Source organism: Gavia stellata, chromosome 4 (genome assembly GCF_030936135.1).
Source record: "Gavia stellata isolate bGavSte3 chromosome 4, bGavSte3.hap2, whole genome shotgun sequence".
Lineage (NCBI taxonomy): Eukaryota > Metazoa > Chordata > Aves > Gaviiformes > Gaviidae > Gavia > Gavia stellata.
Window position 1 is genome coordinate 40049629 of NC_082597.1, and position 26105 is coordinate 40075733.

At 37.2% G+C, this 26105-nt stretch overlaps 1 protein-coding gene across 2 annotated transcripts; it reads left to right on the forward strand.

Moving 5' to 3' along the window:
* Nucleotides 1-26105, forward strand: CPSF6 (cleavage and polyadenylation specific factor 6). Of its 2 annotated transcripts, none has more exons than XM_059816285.1 (10): nt 1-61; nt 8452-8661; nt 10542-10645; nt 11394-11539; nt 12269-12442; nt 13553-14057; nt 16351-16466; nt 16801-16954; nt 17972-18166; nt 25689-26105. In XM_059816285.1, exons 1-9 carry the CDS (start codon nt 2-4, stop codon nt 18159-18161), a joined length of 1659 nt encoding a protein of 552 aa, XP_059672268.1. In that variant the 5' UTR covers nt 1; the 3' UTR covers nt 18162-18166; nt 25689-26105. The 2 variants fall into 2 exon arrangements, with proteins under 2 accessions (XP_059672268.1, XP_059672269.1); XM_059816286.1 differs by having other exon boundaries at nt 17975-18166.

Here is a 26105-nt window from a genome sequence, read left to right on the forward strand (position 1 = left end):
CATGGCGGACGGCGTGGACCACATCGACATCTACGCCGATGTGGGCGAGGAATTCAACCAGGTACGCGCGGCCGGCGGGCACGGCGCGGCCCCTCCCCTCCTTCCCTTTCCTCGCCCGCCTTCACCGCCGCGCCGCCTGCAGGGCCCTCAGCGCGGCGGCCGGGCCGCGCCGCGCCGCTGCTGCCGCCATTGTTCGGCCGGCTCCGCCGCCGGGCTTTCCCGCCGCCTCCGAGTGCGCGATCTGCGCGGGGACGGGGTGGGGGCAGGCCGTGCCTCAGGCCGGGCCCGCGGGTACTATCGGGGCCTGGCTTGGCGGGGAGCGCCGCGCCGCCCGGCCGCGGGCTCTGAGGGGAGGCTGCCGGCGGGCAGCGCGCGAGAGAGGCCGCCGTGCGCCGAGAGCGAGCGCCTTCCCTCCCTCCCTCCTTCCCTTCGCAAGTGCCCGCGCAGGGGCGGCTTCAGATCCCTCTCCCGCCCCCGGTCGGAGGAGGCCGTAGAGGACGAGACCCTCCCGGATGCGGTGGGGAGAGCAGCTCCTTCCCGGCGGCGGAGGGGAAATACTGCTATTGTTCGCAGATGAATAAAAAGAGCCGCCGAGCGGTAGCTCATTGCGGGGGAGGCAGAACCAGTGCAGCTTTATTCTGCAGCACTGGAGAAACTATATTCCTTTTTTTTTTTTTTTTATTCGTTTTTCTCTCCTAGTCGTTAAAAGAGTCACGCAGCTCTTCTTTAGAGGAGGAGCTCTGTTTTGTTGAGGAAGTGTGGATGAACTAAACAGAACTTCCCTGGATTACAAGTGGTCCACTTTTCTAATTCTTTTTTTACCCCATCTTTCCCAAAAAGCCGTGTGCCTACTTTCTTATCAAAACCTGATGTTCTTATCGGTTTTGTGTGCTGTCCTGTTTGTGACTCCTGTACTTCTCCAGGTTGTGTTGCCCCAGATTGCATTGTACCTGCCCTAGAACATAAATAACCGAGAACAACTGTGCTTTCACACATCTACTGGGCTTACTGAGTGATGTCCAATTGTATGCCTGCCCGCCCTACAGAGAACTGCAGAATAGACAATAGGTTATGGAAGTCACAGTTAATTTGGATAGCAACTTATAACTGTCTTGGGAAACTTTCATCCTTTAGATATTTATTGATAAAGTAATTCAGAAGATTAGTAATCTCATAAAGGTATACTATAAAAGAATGCCATACCAGCGAGCAGATGATGGAGAGGACTGATTTGCTCTTAGTTTCTCTACATGTGAAGGTTTCTCCCTTACAGTTGAAGACCCATTATATGAATTTAAATTGCGGTGAACCCTAGCACAAATACCATTTAGCATAAGAGTGCATCTCTTCAGTTTCTTTAACAACTTGGTTTTGTTTGGTAAAACACTGATAACAAATCAAGTTTTTCAGAAAAAACTAATTTGAATCCAGTAGTGCCTGTGTAAACTCACATGTGCAGAAAGCCTCAGAGTGGAATATTTCTGTGCTGTAAGTATAGTGCAGACAGATACTGCCAGAAGAAAAGTGACAGGGATGATCTGTTTCACTCGGTCTACTCAGGTTATGGTTAATATTGATGTTTCCTATAGCTATGGTGCAAGGAAGGATGATGGTACAGATGAAGAGAGTCTTGTGATAATTTGGTTTAGCTTATGCCAGCAGTCAGGATACCCCTGTGCTCTTCTCACTGTATTCACTCCAGTTGCTGTCCTTCTGGGGCTGCGTTTCTGCAGTCTGCTTCCTCAGTTTGTGAACCTTGCAAAATACAGGGCAGAAAAGTGAGAAGAGGTTAATGCCCCTTTTCCCTCAGCTTGGGTTTGTGCTCTGTTTTTTTTTTGTTTGGTTTGTTTTGGTTTTTTGGGTTGTTGGGGTTTGTGGGTTTTTTTTTTTTTTTCCCCAAAATTTTGCTGTTGGTTCTTTTCCAGGTTTCATTTTAGTGACTTTCATGTTGTCTCAGGACCTGCTCAGTTGAACTATATTACTTTTAAAAAAGAAAATTTTACTGGGAGAGATTGACACCTCTGAACTTTCCCATTTCCTTTTGTCAAGTATGAAAGAAGTCCAGTTGTTACAGTCTACAGTATTACTTACTACCTCTGACATCATTGTGATGGGTCCTCTAGAAGCTTCTATTCATGAATTACTGTTTCTGACTTGAAGCTGACAGCTTAAATTGATAAGATGGGACATGGTTCTGCATATCTTTGGATGGCTGAAGATGACAGTTGAGAAAATGCTGTAGGGAGAAAGTGATTTGCATTATTAATTTGTTTATGTAGTGGACATTTTATGTAACACCGTATTTCTGAGGAAAAATTGCTTGTTGTAAAGCAAGAAATGTACTGTTTTTCGATTGTGTTGCTCTATGTTAATTTGACTTACCAATATTCATTCAAGCTGGACTATAGGAACCCTTTCTTCTAGTTTTGCTGGTAGCAGGGACTGAAGAATATAGTGTGTATCTTTGTCGTTCTTCTGGGTACAGTAGACCTGTATTTATACCCAAGCTGGGACAAAACTTTTCTTTGCATCTATAGTAAATGGGTCATTTAGGACTTGTGCCTGGATGAGCTTCCCTTCGTTGTTTTGTTGTGTTCTGGGCCTCAAGGTACTCATCCTTCATGCTCTTCTAGGATTTTTTTAATGTCTTTTTCCGGGAGAAGGTGGGGAGGGATGTTCTGCTTGATTAGTGCTATATGAACCACAGGTTATAAGGGTGAAATAAAGACTGCAGAGCCATGGGTTTACAAGCTGGCTAAGACAGATGACAACTGAGAACTGTCTTGGTTTGTATTTAGTGTTGGTTGCAATGAGCTGACTAACTTGACTTGAAGTCAGATCTTTTTAGTGAAAATGCATCTTTCTCATTCCATCTGGAGCTCATCAAAACTATGTCTGTCTGCGTTGCCTCTTACCCTTTCATTAACTTATTGTTCATCATAATCGTATTCTTTGTCCTTGGGCTTACAGCTTTACTCAATTTGGCTCCCACTAGTTGTATTTCTTTTTTTTAAATTGTGCTTGTCTTTTTTTTTTTCTCCCTTTTTTTTTTCCCCAAGAACTTGGTTGGGTCATTTTTCATTTTGTTCTTCTAAGCTGGCTTCACCATCCAGCAGTCTTTCATATTTATTTCGCGCCTCATTTTGAGATGAGAGTCTCATAAATGTAATACTTCCTGCATACACTGCTTGTGACCAGTAAGAAATAGGTATTGCATGGCATATTTTACTTTAACCATCTCTCTACATGTTACACATCTTGCTCTTCAAGAGAGAGAGATCTGTGCTGCACCTGAGAACTGCATTATCTGCATACAAATGGCTGAGGCTGGCATTCTCTTGGTGGCAGAAGACCTCAGTGAGATTAGGGGCGCTTTAGCAGATATTAGGTTGTGGTTTTGTACACAAAAAACCCAAGAGTATCCGTGCATGATACTGAGATAATGAGGAGCCTGTGCATGAGGCCAGCTTGGGTCTGACTCAAGGTTGCCTGCAACTTTGGCCAGTAAACTGGGTTACTTTCCTGCAGTCATGAAGATGTGACCATGCATTGTCAAGTCCTCTGATGCTCTGATCAGCTTTGCATTTCCCAGGTTGGTTTTTTTTTCACGTACACACATGTGCATAAACAGTAAAAAGCTGGTTTTATTATACATATTATACATACGTATACATATAAAAATCCTTCTGACCAAGCAGAGGATACAAAACAATTTAAGGATCTCTTATTTTAATGCTGTGGAAAAAGCGCTTGCTTTATTTATACTCTAATGAGTATACTTGCATAGTTGCATTGTGGATACATCTAAACATGCCTGTAGTGTCATAGTTTGATATTTAAATGCTAACAAATTAGAAATGAAGGAGTTTTACTTTGTATTTTGTAACTGGATAATAAAAGTGATTTAGATGGAGTAAGCAGCTGAGAGGCTAATTATCTGGAAACATCTGTGGCTACAGATTTTTAGGAACATGTTAGTTACTGTCTTAACTTCCTGTCTATAACACAGAGAGAAAAATATTTTTTTGTGTAATAAATAATAAAAGATAGCATTTAATGGCCACATAAAACAGGTTATTAAAAACAGCGTTTATATCAGGAAGACAGTTGTCTCATTATGGGAGGGGGTGGACACATTGTGGTATAACAAATTTCTACTCGGAAGGGCAGAGCTGTCCTGGTCATAAAAAACATAAGCTGGCAGACCTCCATTTATTATAAAACGTATGTGCAATACTTTATTGCATATGTATTTCGTCAGTTATGTTGACCTGCTGAGAGGGGCCTGGGGAAGAAATAACCTTTTTATATTTGCAAATATCAAACTACAAAGAAAACTTGAGACCATCTCATCTGGTGCCCCTTAGCTTTGTTCTAATGCAAACAGCAATACTACCTAATCTAATTATACTTTTGACTCCTTGTGAATTTTTAGTTACTCTATTTGACAAGGGATCAGCTTCCTTAAATTTCAGTGGTGTGCCAGTTGTAGAGCTGAGAGTGTTTGGGCCTGTGGAGTAAACGTGAATCTTATGGTCTAACAAACTTGTCCACCGTGGTGGATGTTTCTGCCACAGGCAGTGTGCTATTTTAGAAACATCAAAGGCCTGCTGTTTTGTTAAGATTCCAGTTTGTGTGTTCAGACAGCTAATCAGGACCAGAAAGATTTTTGCTTATCTCTTTAACTTATTCTTCAGGGCCTACAAACTTTTTTTAAAGTGAGGATGCTGACATGACTTGAATGGAAAACGTGATAAGGGAGAAGCTGGATGATTTTCTTAATTTAATTTTTTTTCAGAAGCAATAGTAATTTTTTTTCATGGAATTTTATTTACATCACTGATTTTTTTAATGTCTTTTTGGAGGTGTAATGTAGTGTTTAACTCTTAAATTGAATAGAGTTGTGCAGAAAAAGCACATCTCAGAGATGTATGTACAGTTTATAGAAATTTTATTTAAAAAAAAAAAACAAAACAGCCATTTCCAAAACAGCTTTTGTAAAGGGAGTAACCAGTTCTCTGCAACTCGGAGGAGTATGGCTGTTAAGTTCCAAAAAGAAATAACACTTTTAATTTGTCCCTTCTGGACATGACCATGATGTTCCATGTGTTTATGGCTTTCATACTTGAATGTCACAAAACACTGCAAACAGTAATTAAAACACAAAATATTGAGGAAGGGCTGAGTAACTGGAAGTGTAACAGCTAGTCTGGCATGAATCTTTGAGAGTGTACCTTTTCAGTACCCTTTTTATTCACCCAGTCCCACTTAATAGCACAGAATGTGGAATTTCAGTCCTGATTTTCCAGGGCAAATGATCCAGTATTTCAGACTGTGGTCTAGTTAAAAGATGGGCTTTGAAAATTCATTGCTACTCAGATTTGGTTGTAGAGGGGGTCAGAATAATGATGCTAACTTTGTTTCTTAGCATGTTTATCTGCAAGATTGTGAATTACTATAATTGAGCAGAAATAATTTCTCTTCATGATTGATGGTCTTCTCTTAACTAAGGAAGTTGGAAGAGGTCAAAACCAATTCCTGGTATGGGCAGAGCATTTGTTGAAATACCAAAGACTAGAGAAGTAACACTTCCTGTATTCTTTTTCTTACTCTTCTGCATCTAGAAAAGAAGGGTGTGTTTAGGTAAATTTCCATGGTACATGTATGAAGGAGGAAGGGTTGTTGGATCTTGTGCAACAGCCATCAAGACACCTCTTTTCCATCTACACTTGCAGTTGCTGACTCAGATCATTCTTAATCATCTAACAACACACCTTGTTGACAGACGGGTAACTGAATGAATTCCATGCTGGCTGCAAAACCAGCATGATGTAAAAGAGATTATGGTGAACATCATCAGGTTTTCTGTTGTGTCTTTATTGATATAAATTAAGGCACTGATGCTGTCGGGCACTTTGGGCCCCCCAAAAATTGCATGCAGACTGTGCTGCCTTGATAATTCTCTCCCTCCTTTTGATGGTGACCTGAATGAAAGCCTATGTGATACACACTTCGTCTGTTTCAGAGGAGTTTCTTGCCACTAGGGAAGTGCAGCTGAGCTGAGGACTGCTGCCTACTCTGGCATTTTGGCAGTGCTGACCTCAGCCTTCTCAGAGAGATAGGTTAGCGTACATTTGCTGTAAGACTGGTGGCTGCCTGTTTGGATCTGTCTACCAAGACTAAATTCTACTTCCCTGAAGTCATCATTCATACACACAGATGACTAGAATTATTGCACGTTTAGCACAGGATTTCCTTAATTGCCTTGTGACATCATCCTTAATCTTGCTGTTATATGTCATGTTTAGACTTGTCCCAGGCAGTTCTTTGAACCTACTTTCATTAGCTATGATGATAGAAGGAATCAAACTGAGACAGAGAACTGGACAGACTAGGTGAAAATGTGAAACCCTTACTTAATTTAATGATGATAAACTTACCTTAAGAGAGATAAATTTTCTGTTGAAGTTTAGGGTGTACTGGGACAGTGCAGTTTACTAAGGATCAAATCTACTTCATTGAAAATGCTAAAACTTAGCTTATCTGTTTTTCTGTTTGTTTTTTGGGTTTTTTTGTTTATCTTATTTTAGTGATAGTCTCCGTATGAGTAGCAGTTGATAATATTTTCAAGACAGCTTATCATCTGACGATGGTTGTGGATATATTGGGTTTTCAACCAAGATTGCTAGCTTTGCAGCCTGTTTTCTGGGGAATCCAACTTGATTCTGTCTAGTTGCCATATCTGGTACTTTGAACTATTCTATCCAGGATGCTCGTGTGGGTTTCTAGATAGAAATTCACAAGATAGTGGATGCTGAAATATCTCTGATGTCAAAACCTAGTGAGGCGGCTTCTGTTCTGGATCAGGGTGGAAGAGTCCAGGAACCCTCTGCAGGCTTTTGAAGTCCAACTTTTGCATGTGGCAAAGCAACCTGTGAAAGTCAATATAAAAGCTGAAGATTAACATTAAACACTGCTAGGCTCTCCTAAGCTTTGTCAGATGACCGTTGTTCACGGAGAAGTTATTGCCTTTCTGTCAGTAGACATTTAGATGGTGCCTCTCTCTCACGCAGATCGGGCTGTTCGATTGTAAGTGATTGCTAGGATAGTAAAAATGTGGAATTTGTCACCATTTAATACGATGAGTGACAGTATACAAGATGAAAAATGGCAAGTATCAAAAGAAGTCTTTGTTTTTAAGATAGTTCCTTGATGGAAATACACAACACACAGCTTCATTTATATTTAGAATTAAGCAATCCCACTGATTAAGGTTACGCTGTGTTTTTAAAAAGTTTTTGCATGTTTTTGTGAAGGAGATTATTGTAATTTACAGTCAACGTGTTTTAGCCTTTTCTTAATTGTCTGTCTTCTGTCTGTGATGACAGGATAGCTGTCTTTATTATAAAAAGTAGTATGGCTTGGTAGTAGCACATCAGCAGATTGAGGCAGTTGGTGCTCAGGCCTCTCCGTCTACCTAACACACTGTTTGCATAGTCTACTTCAGACTAAATTTAGGCTGGCCTTTTGAACCAAATATTCCTACCACACTTATAAGTCAAAGCTGTCTGAAGGACCACTGATTGATCTTGACCTGTCTGTTCCCATTTAGCAGGTAGGATGCAGTTGTTGAGCACATGAAGCAGAGCCTTCTGGAAAGAAACTCTTATTTCCATTCCCTCTGAAAGGAATCTCGTTCACTTGCCGAGTACTCTGCTGTATCCTGTACTAACCCAAAGGAGAAGGGAGTGATTCACTCCAAAACCCTATGGTGCTTTTCTGAACCAAAATATTCCAGAGGCAGCCATGAGGCTGTAGAATAGTCCATCTGTAGCCCATGAATAAATAAATGTTTAATAAACACAAGCTGTTTGGTTTATTAAATATAATGAAACAGAATTCTATCCCTGTCTGGCCTCTCTGTGAATGAGGAGTTAAAAATCAAGTTAGGAATGCAGTAGAAATCTGAAAGGTAGAATGTTGTGCTTGTCAGTAGGGTGCCTCTAGAAGCTCGGTCTGTTCACTCTACCAATTGTTTTGATGGAAGGAAGGTTTTGTTGAGAGTGGATGTTAAGCCTCTCATTTTGCACTTTGCTCATGCTTGCTCATGACTAACTCTGGGACTAGGGCTTGTGGGTTTTTGGATTTCTGTTTATAGTACAAGGGCAAAAGTATTTCAATGCAAAACAGTGTCCGGAAGTATTTTTTCTTTATTTCCACCCACCCACACACCCCCCTGCACCATCAGTTTAGAGTATAACAGAAGTCATAAGAATTTTATATACTTCAATGTGGATGAAACTGGGGCTTAGCTTTTCAGCAGGGATGTTGTGTAGGTGTTTGATCACACTTACCACGTCTGTGGAACATGGCAGTTATGACATTGTTTTGTTTCAAGTAAGTTTTAAGTGTTTAATGTTAAATATAATCAAGGTGTCTTTTGTATTTTAGGAAGCTGAATATGGTGGACATGATCAGATTGATTTATATGATGATGTAATTTCTCCATCTGCGAATAATGGAGATGCTCCAGAAGATCGTGATTACATGGATTCTCTCCCACCATCTGTTGGGGATGATGTAGGTAAAGGAGCTGCACCAAATGTTGTCTATACATATACTGGAAAGAGAATTGCCTTGTACATTGGAAATCTTACTTGGGTAAGTATCTTATTACTATTGGGGTGTGGCCAGGAATTTTTAAATTATGAACATAATTATTTGTAAATATTTTTGGCTTAAGAATCATTTTATATGCAGTATTAAGAGTACAGCAAAGCAGGTGGTTTTTTGTTGTTTTTTTTTTTCTTTTACCTGAAATTTAGTGAGCCTCTCTGGAGCTGTCTTGATGTCTAAAATGAAATCTTCAGTAAATACAAACTTTAAAGTTTCCTCTCTTGTTTTAAGTGTTATGAAGGAATATTTGTGCTACTATCTTAAGGTTTTCAGAGAACGGAATGAAAAAGGAGGAACAAGCTTAAACTATGAAATACTTTATGCCTGTAGATACTTAAAGGCTACTGAACAAACCCACTTTTTAGTAAACTGTTGCTGAAGTTTTTAGTTTAAAAAGGAGCTGGAACATTCTCAGGGATTTTCTTGAAATTACTTTTCACATTTTTCCAGGGCCTTTTTCTACTTCCCTTTTTGTAGGGCAGTGATTCTTACAACAAAACTGTTTTCAGGTATTTGCCTTGAGGCTTATTTCTGCTGTCCTAGGAGTAACAGGTTTGGAGTAATTTACTGAACTGCAGTTGCCCTTAAGACAATTACTTTTGTTAGCATTAAAGCATTTTAAAATCAATTGCAGTTAAGCAAACAAAGTGCAAGAGCTGGTCAGTAGCTGAATTAACTGGCGTTTTTATCTGTTTACCTGAAATCCAATTCTTCCAGGTCCACACACGCGAAATTCTCATTCAAGGTTTTTTCCCTTCTGATTAATTACTTACTAGTGCTAAACTTGAAGAAGGCGGCTTTATGGGTGCTTAGGTGTTTTTTCATTAATTATTACAATATCCTAATTTCAGGAGCTAATAGGTAAGTAAAGGAGCTGTTGACTTAACAGTTGTACCATTCTAAAATGTACGAATGGAATCAGTAAAATGCACATGAATTAGCTGAACTCATCCAAGTCAAATGTCACAATTTCTATAGCAGATAGGCCAGTATTCAGCAATTTATACCTATTAGTCATTATCCACAAAAAGTGCATTTGTCTACTTCAGCGTTGCTATTGTGTGTTTTCTTTTGCGTTTAGCTCTCAGCAGAGTAATTAGTTGAATTTTTAAAAGAAGCCTTGATTTGAGGGAGAGTTCAGAATCTTGAAAGCCTGCTTTGCCTTTCCCGTATGAAATTTAAAGAAGTGATGGAGTTACAGACGTAGGAGGAAAACCATAAGTATTAGTGTATTTGTGTATCTTTGGATATGAGTGACATTGTTAAATGTTACATAGTAATTAACAGGAAGTTACAGCAAGTAGGTTTGGTTAAGCGGAATCAGTTGTTTATAACCATAGTTTCTGTACTAGTTTCCCTTCTTTTGTCTGTAAATCCTGCTATTTTTGTGCAAATAATATGTAGTTCACTGAACTCTGACTAGTCAAAGCTCTCATAAAGAGCACCTGGTTAATATGGTGCTTAAAATTGACTTTTGTGTGGAAATAATAGAATCAGTAGGAGAAAAAATGGATTGGGTGTGGAAGAAGTAACAGTTACTGAAATAGTCTAGTTTAAGCCTTGTACTCTCAGTATACAAAAGTTATTCAAACACAAATTTTTCTGGCATACTGTAACTGGTATACTGTGTGGAGGGGTTGATGCAACATAGCATATAGGGAAATATGTATATTTTTAAAATTAATTTTTTGAGAATTATAAAATATAAATGACTGCATTCCAAAAGTCAGAACTTATTGAGAGCCTGAATAAAGTATTCCTCTTAGCCAATTTCACACACACAAAAAATCCATGGAAAACTTAGTTGCCCTTTTCCTGGTGTTTTAGCTAAGTTTTCATAGTTGAATATTAAAAATATTTTTCAGTGGACAACAGATGAAGACTTAACTGAAGCAGTTCATTCGCTGGGGGTAAATGATATTTTGGAGATAAAATTTTTTGAAAACCGTGCTAATGGCCAGTCTAAAGGGTAAGAACTTATAATTTGTTTTTTCTGTAAATGGACTGAAGTTTGGGGAGGGTGGAAATGGGGAAAAAGTTCTCAATTTTCATAACTGTCAGTATGTGAACTGATAATATTTGTTTATTAATACCCAACAATGATTGGGTATATTATTTCATACTAATTACTTAAATTTCAGGCATAAATTTTTGACAGTATTGTGTCTTACTGTTTCATGAGTTAAATCTTGTTGGCCATCTTCATTAAGACTATTCCTAGATTTCAGTTAGTGTGGTTGTGATACTTGTTGTTCCTCATAGTGTAAATATTGTTCCCCCAACCTCCATTATTAAATCTTTCTTTACATCTGTATTTTCCATTAACTGTTGAAAGTGAGCGCTTGAGCCCACTTTTCCACTGGCAACCTAATCTTCCTTGCATGAATGTGCATTTCTCTCTCCTTAACAGTAATGAGAACACAGTGAATGCTTAATAATAACTTGGTCATATGAATTCATGTATAGTGTATTGATACTCTACCAAAAAGCTGCCTTTGTTGTGATATATTTTGATGCATCTTGAACTTACACTTTTGGTTCTTATGTCCTAGAATGAATTATTTTATGTGTTCTGAAAACTGCGCTAAGACCTGTGAGACTGTTTCTGTATCTTGTTTTCAAGTATTCTTGCTTACTTAGTGTAACCTTTTTCATGAGGCATCAGGGTATCCAAGAAATGGAAAAACCGTGGTGTAACTACTTTTTCTCCTTTTCAGGTTTGCCCTTGTGGGTGTGGGATCGGAAGCATCCTCCAAGAAGTTGATGGATTTGTTGCCTAAAAGAGAATTGCATGGGCAGAATCCTGTTGTAACTCCGTGTAATAAACAATTTCTGAGTCAATTTGAAATGCAGTCAAGGAAAAGTAAGCCTTTCTTATGTGCTGACTTGGAAAAATAGAAGTTTATTTCAAAAGTAGTATGGCAGTTTTTCTCTCAGCATCCGGTAATTTCTACACAGTTTAAAATAGCTATAAAATACTTACAGTCCAGATGAATTGAAGTTGCATCTTTGTTTAAAGATGATCCTCTTAAGTAAAAAAAAAAATAAAAATCTCTTAATACACTGAAGAGCTGCTGTTTTGGCAAGAGATACCACTCACTGAAAGAAGGTTGCAGCTTTGTGAAATCTTTGTCTTACAGTTGGAGAAGCTTTCTCAATTTCTTGTGGATGTAATTTTTAAAAAAGCACAAGAGCATTTAGAAATTTAACACTTGTAGACAAACTGGGCTAAGTTCTGATGTCTGGACAGGATGTGCTTATGACAGAATGGGGAAGAGAGATTCTGTGTTGTGCTTTCCTCCAGCACCTTGTCGTCTTGTTCCCAGTCCTAATAGTTTGTGGCCTTGGGCTGCATTAAAGGAAGGACTGACAGTCTCCCCAGATGCTATTCTGTTAGTATGAGGCATACTGGAACACTGCCGTATTTTAGCAAAGCACTTTTTCCTCCCCAAATGCTTTAGGTTTGGGTACCGAGGAACAAGTTGGTGCTCATAAGATCATGTTTTAGCACTGCATAAAACCTAAGATCAAGTGTTGAAAAGCTTTAACCTATTTAGATTTATGTAATTACACTTTTGCTTTTCCATTGCAGCCACACAGTCTGGCCAGATGTCTGGGGAAGGTAAAGCTGGTCCCCCAGGAGGAAGCTCACGAGCAGCATTTCCACCTAGTAATAGAGGACGAGGCCGTTTTCCAGGTGCCATTCCAGGTGGAGACAGATTCCCTGGGCCAGCAGGGCCAGGAGGGCCACCACCACCTTTCCCAAGTAAAATAATTCATATATGGAATTTCAGTTTCATCTGTGTTTTCCTGAATTAATGCAGCATACTTATTTGGGGAAATTATAAAGATCAAGGCAATTCAGTAATGTGCTATAATAAGTGTTTACAGCTGGATTGTAGGATTCGACATTATTTCTTTGTTGATATTCAAACAGGGAGTTGTACTTCCTATTTTTGATAGCAATATAATAACATTTTTAGAGACATTCTTTATGATGTGTCGATGTACCTATTTTTAAAGTATGAAAAAAACTAAGATAGATGATGTTAGCAAGTAGACTTGTCTTTAGTGCAGTGTGGTTCACGTTTTCTGATTTGCTGTATGAGGTGAGAATGCCTCTGTTGCAGAGCATAAAGTAACTCTTTTCCTTACTGCGTTACAAGTTTGCACGTCATCAGAAATTCACCTTTGATTCATACCCACTGGCAGGTCAGTTAGTTGACACTTAGAATACCACAAATTTGAAGAGGAGGTGTTCATGTTTAGTCAGGTATCTGATATGGGAGAAATCTGTTAAACAATCAGGCTTGCATTGCAGTGAAGTTCTTATTTTAGCTTAAGTATTTTTAATAAATGTCATTCAGTAGTAGATTGTCTACTAACAGTCAGAGGGACATGGTCAAATTGAAAAACCACTAGTGAGGACCTGAAAGTAGGTTTGGATACTGCATTTACCTTACCTTCTCCAACATAGCTTTTCCCATATTTTAATATGTATTGTGTCTTATGCCCCATATGAAAGATTAGCTGCAGGTGTAAGTAGGACACAATGTTTTCTAGTTTTTGTAAGCTTTGGGGATTTTAGTAACAATAGCAGGTGATTAAGTAATTGGGGGGGGGGCAGTTGTCAGTTTTCAAGTTAATGTTTTTTTTTCTTTAGATATTGATAGTCAAGGAACTGTTAAAATTTTTCTAAGCTGCTGGACCCAAAGTGAGACCACGCATGTCTTGTGGAAGTTGCAAATTGTTCAGTGAGGGTTGTTTTCGGGTTTTTTGTTGGTTTTAAGAATTTAAAAAGGCAATAATTTCAATTATTTTGCTAAGTCTTATATTGCTTTGTATTTATTAACTCTTTTTTATTATTTCATTTTAGCTGGACAAACTCCCCCACGTCCACCTTTAGGTCCTCCTGGCCCACCAGGCCCACCAGGCCCTCCACCTCCTGGTCAGGTCCTCCCACCTCCATTAGCTGGACCGCCTAATCGTGGTGACCGTCCACCACCACCAGTTCTGTTTCCAGGACAGCCTTTTGGTCAGCCTCCACTTGGGCCACTTCCTCCAGGCCCTCCACCACCAGTTCCAGGCTATGGGCCACCACCAGGTCCACCACCACCTCAGCAGGGTCCACCTCCACCTCCGGGTCCATTTCCCCCTCGTCCACCTGGCCCTCTGGGGCCACCCCTGACTCTTGCTCCTCCTCCACATCTCCCTGGGCCACCTCCAGGTGCTCCACCACCTGCACCACATGTGAATCCAGCTTTCTTCCCCCCACCTGCCAATAGTGGCATACCTACTTCAGACAGCCGTGGCCCGCCTCCGACAGATCCATATGGCCGACCTCCACCATATGACAGAGGTGACTATGGGCCACCTGGAAGGTGAGTGCTTTTGGTGTAATGTGTTTGGTACCAGATCTTACTCCTCTTATAGGAAGCATTTGATTTTTCCTTTTAATGCAAGTGTTAGAAATAATGAAAAATAGGGCTGGAAGGGATCCCAACAGTCTTCTAATTTGCCCCTTTTCACTTCTCTCAGTGAAATATCTCTCAAACATGTTTGTAGCAGTAAGAAAATCCTGAAATGCAACACCAGTAACCTCACTTTCCCTTTTGAGCTGTGAACTGTTTGTCTTCACTGTTTGTATTTGGCAGTGTCATCATTCCATGTGTTCTACATGTAAACCTATATACCACTTCCTATGCAGCAGCTTCTGGTTGTGCTTCTGTCTTAACTTGAAATTCTGACTTGTACCTTTATCATCGTGCTTTGCAGGCTGTCTTTTTAGAATGCTCTGGAGTTCTCCTTTTTGAGTATGTGCATATGTTGACTACAGTGCCACACCAAACATTTTCATCTGTCAGCAGCTCTGCTTGCCCCTTTTTTCTTCAGGACTCAATTTGAAGTTAGTCTTTGTCTCAAAAGCCAGGCGTGAATTTACTGCAAGACTTTTATCTTCCTGTCAAGATGCTTCTGCTCATTTGGTGCAATCTTACTGTGTTTGTAGCAGTGGCTTTTTCCTATGGTTAATCCTATCTGGGACAGAGTTTCTGAGTCTCTCTGACTTGACTTGTAAAGTTTTTCATACCTTCTTTGAAACATCTTTTTCACCTGTGCTTTCAAGTATCTCTGTCTTACCGCTGTTTCTTGATTTTCACCATATTTGTATTTGTCACAGAAAATTTTGGGATAAATTGTAAGACACGTTTTACATAGTTACATTTGGATTTTTCAGTTGTGGTTTTACTGCTAGCATGAGAGACACTTCTCTTGCTTAAAATGTTTTCTGCAAAGACACTTTGCTTTGATTCTTCTTTTATCACAAAGTTTAAAAACCCCATGCATCTGTACATACTGTATTCATACAGAAACTATAGAAATTCAAGCATTTGGCTTAATTGCCTGAAATATAATAGAACGATAAGGTGTTGATTGTTTTTGATGGACAAAATCGAGGTTGTCTGCAGTTTATAGAATGTCTGGGGAGGGAAGGAGTGGGCATAGGACAGTATAACTTACTGTCCAGTATTTTCATTAATAATGTTAAAACTATCATCCGTAACTATTTAAATTGTCATTAATTATATATCATAGGCGTTTCACTGGAAATAACATGTCCATAAGAGAAAAATTACATATTCCATTCTATGGGAGGCACACGAAAAATAATACTCAAAACTCAGGGAGGTATGAATTTTTAGACATTTCCTCTTATGCTAAACTGGCTATAGGATCTTGTTCCACTTCTTGCAATTAAGAGGATAGCATTGCTTATTATTCTGCATTTTCTTTCTACCAGAAGAACTAACACTGTTCTAGAAATATCAAGCAGTGGGCCAGTTTAACAGTCTCAACATTTGTCTCTAACATATTTCTCCAAATTTTCTATATGATACAGAGACTGGCTAATAGGACACTGCAAAACTTTTGGGGAAATTTCTGTATAGGTTAACTTCTGTTACTTTGGAAACCCTATATAGGTAGCTAATAATTAAAGTAAAAAGTGTAATGAGTATGAGGATTCTGCTTTATTGCTTCCTCCTTGCTGTGACCGGTTTGGAGATCAAATTGGAGCACCTTGAACTTGACCAGAAATAAAAAAATAAACAAAATTAGCTGTAAAATGTTGAAGTATCATTCAGAAAATTGAGTGTTTTAAAGATGATAGACTATATTTGCTTTTCATCAGTTGTAGCATTCTGGTCTTAGTTAAGATCTGGGAAACAGGATCATATAGTTCTAATTCCAGTACTGTTATAAAAATGATCTCTAATTTTGCTCAAAGTTGCATTGCCTATGTACATGTATTTCCACATCCTTTCAATTGGGATAATAGCTACTTACATACCTTCAAGGATTTAATGAAAATTATTAATATTTGTAAAGCACAATATTAAGTGCTGCTGAATCTTCAAAATAGATGGGATGAACAAGAATAAGTCTATTTATACAGCAATGTCTTCATTGTTTTTTACCTTTTTTCTTTTTTTTTTTTTAGCTTTCAGGATTTTATACTGTAACATGGTTCTTAACAAAAAACAAAACCAAACCCAGATCCTGCTTTCTTTTCTGTTTGTCACTTTGCTTAAAGTTGCAAACTTGGATTGTTAAAACTGCGATGATATATTCTTAAGTTTTTCTTAACCTTTTAAATACTAGTTTTATTGCTTGCAGAGAAATGGATGCTGCAAGGACACCTCTAAGTGAAGCAGAATTTGAAGAAATCATGAATAGAAATAGGGCGATCTCAAGCAGTGCCATTTCAAGAGCTGTATCAGATGCCAGTGCTGGTTAGTAAAACTTGGTTAATGTGTTTGCTATTCTACCCAACTGAAAAGAGTGTATAGTTTTTCTATTAGGAAGCTTGCAGCCCTGAAGCCGTATTTTCCTATTAGGAAGCTGAATTTAGGTACAACCTATGACTGATTTTTGTGCTGTGCTCCAATTAGTTTCTGAAAATGCCTTCTGAGTACTGATCTAGACAGTATTTTAATACTTGGTTGTACAGAAAATGATCTGAATGGCTGTTGAAGAGAAGATACTCGAAATGGTAATACTATTACAGATAAAAATCTTTGGTTTAATTCGCATAATTTTCTGATCATGATCTTATATCATTTTCAGGGGACTATGGAAGTGCTATAGAGACCTTGGTAACGGCAATTTCCTTAATTAAACAGTCCAAAGTGTCTGCGGATGATCGCTGTAAAGTACTTATTAGCTCTCTTCAGGACTGCCTTCATGGAATTGAGTCCAAGTCTTATGGTTCTGGATCCAGGTAAACCTTTCCTCTTCCATCTGCCCTTACTTATAAAAGGGAAGGTGTAGTGCAGGACTAGTTCACAGGGAAGAAACTAAGTCATGTAAGAAGCTTAGTGATTTGCTGAGTTGCACAAGAAATGTGTGAAAGAACCAAATAGCAGTTTCCTGAACTTAGCTGCCTTTTAATTAACCCTTTTTTCAAAATTGATTTGACTAGATTAACTCTTAGTTTTATTTAGTATCCTTTCCTACATCGTACTTTTGCAATGTGTAGACTTCAAAAGAGAATTATCCTTTATCAATTAAGATGTCCAGTGCATAATTTTTATTAAAATTTGCTATTGAAAATTAAGGTTGATGATATTTGGTGCCAATTTTCATTTTGCTTAAAAGTAATTTTCTCTACACTTATCACAGTAGAAATACACTTGAGTCGGGGCGGGAGAAGTTGGGCAGAATGATTTTGCCTGTTGTCCTTTGTCATACAATCTAAAAAATAAGAGTATGTAGATTTGAAATTCATGGACTGTTCTACCTATTACAAATGAGATTGATATTTCTTTCAAAAGTTAAATAACGCCCCTTTCATAGTTAGGACAAACGCTGAGCCTCTAGTTCATTTGGATACTGGAGCAATAGTGTAGTTGGCCTTGAATATTGAAAACACAAAGGTGGTTTTGGCACATAGTTTCAGTACACAGGTTAGCAGCCATGTTGTGGGGATCATTTGAGGTATGGTGCATTCCCCTAGCTGATTTCAGCCATCTCGTCCTCCATTCTGAGCCTGTACTTTCTGACTTTTCCTTGATAGGTTAGAAAGTGGATCCACCTTACTATCTGTAACCGAGTTCTTAGCTGGTATAAAAGGTGGTGGCGATCTTTCATGTTATATAAAAAAACATCTGCATCACAGTGCACTGCTACTTCTCTCATATCCTTTTTTGATGAAATTAATACTCATAAACAGAATAGAAAATTGGCATGCGTATGGCTTGTATTTTGAAGAAAAATTTAATGAAGTAATTTCTTTTAGAAGACGTGAGCGATCCAGAGAGAGGGACCACAGTAGGTCACGGGAAAAAAGTAGGCGCCACAAATCGCGTAGTAGAGATCGTCACGATGACTATTATCGGGAAAGAAGCCGTGAAAGAGAGAGGCATCGTGATCGCGACAGAGATCGCGACAGAGAACGAGACAGAGAGAGAGAATATCGTCATCGTTAAAGAAGGTGAGTATTTGTTTCATGTTCTTGAACTTTACTGTTACTGATTTACTAAAAGTAACTACTCTAGGTTTGGGATTATTTACACCATTAATATTTGCATTTAAATGGTCCTGCAATATGTACTGAATCCCTTTCTTCTTGCAGCATCTGACATGACCATAGGTAAGTAACAACAGGTAACTGGTGTTGGGAGGGAGTATTTGTGTGATTATCTTCTGCAGTTGCATGCCGCCTTTTTAATTTTAGGTGGTATTAATGTTTGCAGTTTTTATGAAATGCAATTAAATTCTTAAAACAGTAAGCCAGACTGATAAGTCTGCTCTCTTTGTAATCTTAGAAGATTATATTAAATTTATAGTTGTATTTGTTATTTGTATTTTAAAATACTAATTTTGTATTTTAAAATCTACTTGTGTAAGGATTGCAGCATTTAGCCCTTCTTATGTCACATGTGGATTATTTAAATTTAGGAAACACATATACATGCAGTTGCTGTCCTTGCACAAGTACGGTGGTGTTTTGGGGTTTTTGTTTTTGTTTTGTTTTTTTCTGGTGAGTTTTACTCAAATTCAGGAAATATAGCCCAACTTTGCTCTTCAATTTATGAAATGTGACCTGTCAGTATCTTCAACCTTCCAGCTAAATTCAGATGTTATCTTCAATAAGATTTATGATCAGTTGTTCCCCACCACCCTGATTTTTTTCATTCCCTTCCCCCTCTGATAGTAAAGTAATTTTCTGAAGACTAGTAAACAAATGTATGACACAAGGATTGTTTCTTTCTGGTTGTTCACAGACTAACATGTTACTTTATTTCATATTTCTGCAGTCTTGTATGCATCAAATGTCTAGATAGCTACAGAGTAGCATGCTAAATAATGCTTTTTTCAGTGTACTGCTGAGAGTTTTAAAATACATAGAAATGTTCATTACATTATATAATATACCATTCTGAGGATTGGGAATTCAAGCTACCCATGATTCCTTACACTTGACAATTGGAAAAAACTCCTACCTGTTAGTTTCTCTGCAGTAGTCTTTTCCCTCTACATCTACATTAAAATTGAAGCTTGCAGGCTTGCCGGTCTGCCCAACTTCCATTTCTTACATTTACCCTCAGATTTAGTTTCTAATTTTCTATATGGTATTTATTCATGGAAGTTCATTTACAGAAGTTGAGTAGAGCAAAACGTTTTAGAAATCATACAAAATGTAGTATGTACCTAAGTGAAAATATAATTTTGTTTTAGTTAAATGTCAGTTTTTCAGTCCAGGCTTTTATGTCACTGACTCCTTTGGGAGAGAACAAATTCTGATACTAAATGCTCTAGTCTATTGAGTGTTAAGTGGGGTGTTGTCTTGGGTTCATATGCTAACAAGGGACACACAAAGCAGTAATTGACCTAGAGAAGGGGAGTCAAAGGCTTAAATAGGAAGGTGAAACGTGGTACTGAAATAAGTTGGCAGTATATATCTGTTAATGCCACTTTTTGTCATTTAAAAAATGGATTGGTAGATGTATTTCTGGAATTGCATAAAAATAGCAACTATGGTTCTTAATTGTGAAGTATCAGAACATAAAAATACAGATTTAACAAAAGTTAGTATTTCTTTTGTTGAACTGGATTTTTACCTTTTATGATAACTGAGTATTTGTGATATTTGCAAATAGTTGTTATTAATAGGAGGTAACCATTGAGCTGAGTAATGGATGCATTTCCAGAGTGTTTTCTTTCTGGTGGAGATGAGCAAGCCATGCTAAAAATTGTTAATAACCTGGAATTGAAGATAACTCTTTTTTACTCTTGGCATACGTATTAATCTAGCTTTAATTTTTGTGTATTTAGTGTTGTGCATGTAGATATGGAGTTTCTGTGCCAAATACAGGTTGCCTACCCTGTCATCCCAAGAAAATATATCAAATAGCATTAGGTTGCATTTTATAATTTCCAAAGCACAATTTTAAAATGAGACTGTGGTTTCAGTCTCAGTTCAGGTGGGATTCATATATGCAACTTCCTTCACCTTTGTTGTGTGCTGGGACTTCTTTTCTTTCAGAGGGGTTGCATAGGTAAGATTCCCTTGTGTGAAGAAGAAAATAGGTCTTAAGAACTTGATTTAAAGACCAAATTTAGTATTCTGCATGTAAATGAAAGCATTTCATATTTTTTGAAGTTAAGTTGTAAACACTTTGTCTTGTTGCTGTCTTAATGAAGAAGGGCTTTATTGTAGTTTTGTTTTTATATATTTATACACACACATATAAAAGAAATACAGTTATCTCCTGGTTTGTATGTTTCATTTTCACTAAGATGTATGTTGCCATACATTTTTTGTTTCGTTCTTTACATTGATTAATATTCATAAATGGATTTAACAGTCTCAGTCATTTAATAAATATCAGCAGTGCTGAAAAGAGTTACTCCCCATATTACTGTGTTTTGCCAGATAACATGAAGTTGCCTCTGTGCCTGCACCCTATGAATGGCACCTATACTTCTCCTTATTGTGTACCTATAGTCATAACTGTGATACTGTACTGGCATTTTTTTTTAAAGTGTTACACCTCTAGTTTAGAAGGATTTTAAAGGTCCATTGTGAACATTTTTGTATACAGTTAAATTCAGTTTGTACTGTATTACGTTTATAGAGATGGGTTAAATTGGAGTAACTTACTAAATGTGTTTATAATAATAAAACTCTAAAAAGTTTAGATGTACCACAGCAGGTATTTACACTTCTGTTTGTACACTTCATGATTTAAAATTAAATTCTTGCAAGATTTTTGTGCCTTCACTTGAGTAAGGCTTCATGTACACTGATAATCCATTCTACAGAATTACTATAAACTGAATGTTTCCTTGAAACATCTTGCCTTTGCTTGTAGAAAGCCTGTAGATATAAAAGAGAATAATGGATTTAAGACAAATGTCTAACCTGTGTTAGTAAAGAAAACTAAGGATCCAATAGAATGTTATTTATAAGGATTAACAGCAAAATTAAGGTGTACAAACAGAATAGTAATGTAACTTCATCAGCATGAGTCCTGACTTTTTTTAGGCAGATTTTTTTTTTTAGTTTAACTGATACTCAATGATGTATTTCTAGCTGATACATTGTCCCAATCTTAATCTGTCTGAATTTCTATAACTGCTGAATGTTAAGTTTTTCATTTTATGTTTTTGTTATTGGATTGATTGATTATTTCCTATTTAAACTGGATTTGGACTGAATTGCAAAGACAAAAACACACTAACATTGTAACAGTTGTTATGTATGTAGACTTTGTACTCCATATTTCATGTTTTTTCTCTGATTTTTCTGCTCTCAAACCACTGTAAGCAAAATAATTTCAATTCTAACGTACTTCTGAGGCTCATATGCTTCTTCAAAAACTGCTCTCAGCTCTACGAAATAGTTTCAGCTTTAGAATGATCTAGGAACTAACATGGTTGGAATTTTTTAGGTGTCAGTAGGAGGGGAAATGGTACTGATAGTTTAAGTAATACTCATTATATTTTTATTTGTATAAGTAGGAACTGTCCTGTAAGTGTGTTAGCAAGTGAAGTATGAAATTAGCCTTTTAAGGAACCCTGTAAATTAATAGGGAAAATGCCTATTTTTCTAAGTTATTTTAGTAATAAGCTTCTAATTAATAACAGAATTTTAAGTGAATCATGTGGTAGCATTGTTCAAGACCTGGGTATATGTACCTGTCTAGGGTCAGATCTTATTAGTATTAAACTGTTTTGAACATGATTTACCTTATCTCTCTTTTTTAGAAAGTGTATTTTTGAGGAAGCATGGATGTGGGGCTGGCACTTTTTTGTGTGCCTGATTCAGTATTTGAAATCCACCATAGAGTGAAAGAGGCAAGCAGTGCCACTGTTTTATGTGCTTCTTAAAGCCTATTTTATGGCTATTCTGGTGCTTTACAGAAACATGTAGGTTTTTTCTTAATGTTCAGTGATTCCTCTCATTTTCTTGAGGGTGATAAAATGATTCAAAAAATGAACTGGAAATCTTATGCTATTGTTTATGTTCAAAGGCATAACTTCTATTAATTTTTTCCATTAACATGTTGCTTTAATTTTGTTGTCTTCTGAGGTGTGTTTAGACACCAGTGTTGGTTTTTTTGTGTTCCCCACATCCTGTCCTTTTTTCTTTTGTTTGTGAAATCAGTAGTTTTGACAAATTTGAGCTGTGTGAAAGTTCCCCAAGAAACTTCAAGGCTTTATAGCATTTGAAGCATAAAGAAGTTACTTGCAAGTGAAAATGCTGGTTTGATGCCATATTCTCTAAAGAATGAACAAATTCAGTTTTTTCCTTTTTGCTCATTGTGGTTTGAGAACTAAGATTTCTTTTAAAAAAAAAAAAGGAGATAAATGAGAGAGAGATCTTCATTTTTATGTTTCCTGTGGTGGCAGCCTGATCTACCTTTTTGTGTCTTCTTCATATATTAATGTGAAAGATACTTGCCAATAATTCACATCTTCTTAAATTGTAAAGAAAAAATTGAGTTTTCTGAACACACATCTTTGTTCATCATTTTTGGTGAATAGACAGGCTGGGATAGTAGGAGAGAGACATATTATGAATGAAACTAGCTTGGGAGTGTTCTTTTTCTTCCCATTTAAAATTTTTTATAAAATCAGGAAATTGTTCTGGTGTTGATCTTAAATTATACACTAAGATTGAACAAATATACCAGGTAAGTGCACTTAATAATAGGGGGGGAAAAAAATGCAACAAATGGAAGAAGGTGCTAGTGGTGGTAAACTAGTCTGTACATGTATGATGAACAGAATGACCTATGTATCTCAGCTTACATGCAGAAAGACAAAGTCGAGCTTGAAATTCCTTCTTTATCGCTGTTACAGCTAAAGCATCACAGTATTTGGAGCTTTATGATGTTCTGGAATGTAGGTTAAGTGAAAACAAATTTTGGCTTTCAAGCTGATACTTTCTGTGGGATTTTTGCTTTGTATTTTTTTCTTTGTGTAGAATAAAAATAAAGGAGAATTTACAAGAAGTAATTCTTAGGAGCTATTAGGATATAATGACAAATGTGTATCATGCATTTTACTGAAATGTGAACATGTTGGGAGATTGAAATTCAAGCTCTGAAAATATCAGAAATTTCTACACTACCATAACTAAACTTGATGGGTGTATGCACATACAGCTTTAAAGTACCGTAGAATTTTTACACTTCTAAAAGCTGTTTAAAGTTTTTATATGCTTATTTGGATAATTGGAATTAAAGGGAAAAAATTAAGTTGCAACTGCAAGATGCTTTATGTAGATAAGAAAGGTTTTTGTTGTAAGAGTCTTGTCTGTGGAAAAAAAATGCTCAAGTTGCATCTAGCATAAATACAAAAATGCTTGATCACTTAAGTTCTGGGATTTCATTTGTGAAATGTTCTGACATAACCCCCTAACTTTTAAACCACAAAATAACTATTTAACAGATAAGTCTGAAATCTGGGTTTTATTAGTAGAGGTGCTGAGAAACTTATCAGTGTATGGTGTTAAATTGTACAAACCTTACACATGCTTGGAACGGATAGCTTATATGAGCTTGAGGCAGATGGAAAACAGCATTGCTAAGAAGTACTGACTAGAGATTTGATATTTTATTTTTTTTAAAGTTGTTTCTTACTTCAATATTCTACTTGCTTGTAGAATACTGAAAAGGGCTGAGCATGAAGGTATAATCCATACAGATGTATTTCTTCCTTTTGGAACCACAAAGGTTTCTGGTTTTGCCAAGATATAGTGGCAGAATACTTGGAACCAAAATGTATGCCACTTTGGATTTTAGTTGGTCGGGTTTTTAAAATGAAGGTTCAGTGTGGTGCCCACTATCTTAAGAGCCCTATACTGAAAAGCATTAATCCTAAGTCCAGTTTATCGTGCATTCTTTAAAATTCCTGTAGTTCCATAAGTACCCTTACAAGTCTAGCAAATTATTCCCAAAAACTGAAGCTTTCTTACTCTAGTATTATAAATCATATATATGGTGCTTTGGATCTGTTAACTGTCGCCATAGAAGTGATAAAGATCCATAATTCTTGCCACAGCAATTGTATGATGAGAGCAGCAAATTCTGACACGCAGTCTCACAGCTGTCATAGACTTACTTTCTCCACTAAAGAACTGAGATGCTCCCCTGTCTGTCTGCACTAACTTAGCTCGTGATTTTGAACATATCTTATTGTGGAGGCAGCACTTTGTCAGTTTGATACTAATTATTTTTAAAAGTACATAACACCTACGGAAATTTTGGTCTCTGCGGAAGGAACTTCCCCAAAAGTTAGTTACTGGTTGATACATTCATGACTTGGGAACAAAGTCTGTGAATAAGAAAAGAAATTCTAGTCACTGCTTTAGATTTGGACTGGTTTATGTGCATACTGTAGTGTATAGAGCCTACTTGGTTATATGGGTTTTTTAAAGTTATTATTAACAGTCACTTTGAGGAAAGGAAGAAGAAATGTGTCAATTGTTCATGCAAAAATCGAGTACTTTGTTTTCCCAACTGCTTTGAAATTATTATACTAGTAGAGGAATATTTGACAGCTGTGTACTGGTGCACGTTCATGAAATTGCTCCTCTAAATGTCTTGTTTTTCAAATGAACGATTTAATGTGTTGGTTTTTTAACAATTTGATTGAAATTATTCTGAAATTATTGAATGTTGAAATTGTGAATTATTAATGAAATGAAGATAGCTAATTGTTTTGTAATGGAATTCAACTGAAATCCAGTGTATGGAATTATACCATCCCAAGTATTTTGTGAACTCATACAGTAATTAACTCTGAATAGTGTGGTTCCTTATTTGCCAAAATAGATGAGAGTAGGAAGTAGGGCTTGGGTTTTTCTAGGGCAAGTAGGTGAGGAAACCTGCAAATATATATTGTACTATTTGAAAAGTGGGTTCTTGTGATTAAACTGCAAGCATGTATTTTTAGATGTGTGAAGCCCATCCTGCTTGCCACTAGTCTGAAAATTTTGAAGTACTGGTATCAGATTCTGTGCACTTCCAAATGGTACTGAGCTGTGAGCCATCCACCTCATTATACAATCAGTGCATTACTTAAATGTCAAACCATCTTAAAACTTCTGTAAGTGGTCAGGTAAAAATGTAAAAATCTAGTTGTGGCAAAGTTACTTTACGTGCTTGTTCCTATACTCTTGCAGAATGCATACTTTAGGAAACATTCTATATAAATGTTGCCATCAGTCACAGGAACAGTAGCTATTTCTTCCTTTATCATTTGATACTTCAACTGTGAAATTTATATTCTTTCAACTTTGTTGTACAACAACATTAATTTTAACTATTGTATTAGAAAACAATTTCGTGCACAAACAAGTAGCTACTGCTTCCGGGTATTTTGTGTTAGTTTACGTTACGGTGAAGTAGATGCACGACTTGTGTATGTATAGATAAGCCAACAATTTTCTGTGTATTATGGGGACTAGCAAAATCTACATCACAAATTTTGACACATTACAGCTGAAGGAAGAGGAACAACATGCAAGACAAGATACATTCTTCAAGGAAAGATGCTTGTCCAGCAGTTTGCTTCATGTGATTGAACTGAGCCTGTAAGGATTCATGGATAAAATGAACAGGAATAGATCTGAATAAAGCAAATCTGCATACATGGTAACCAGTAGCTCTTTTACTTTTTTATGTTGCTTAATTGTTTTATTTGAGGGAAACCTGTGTGATTTAAACCTTATAGCTTTTGCAACTTTATTACTGGTTATATACATTTGGCAATTATAATGTGCAAGCAATTGGAAAACGTCAAGTAAATGCTTGTTTTTATAGTAGTTTGTTCATGTTAAACTGTTCATATGATAATGTCTGTACACAGCACCACTTTGATTACAGTAGATGTAGTGTTGTAATAAACTGTTTAATGGG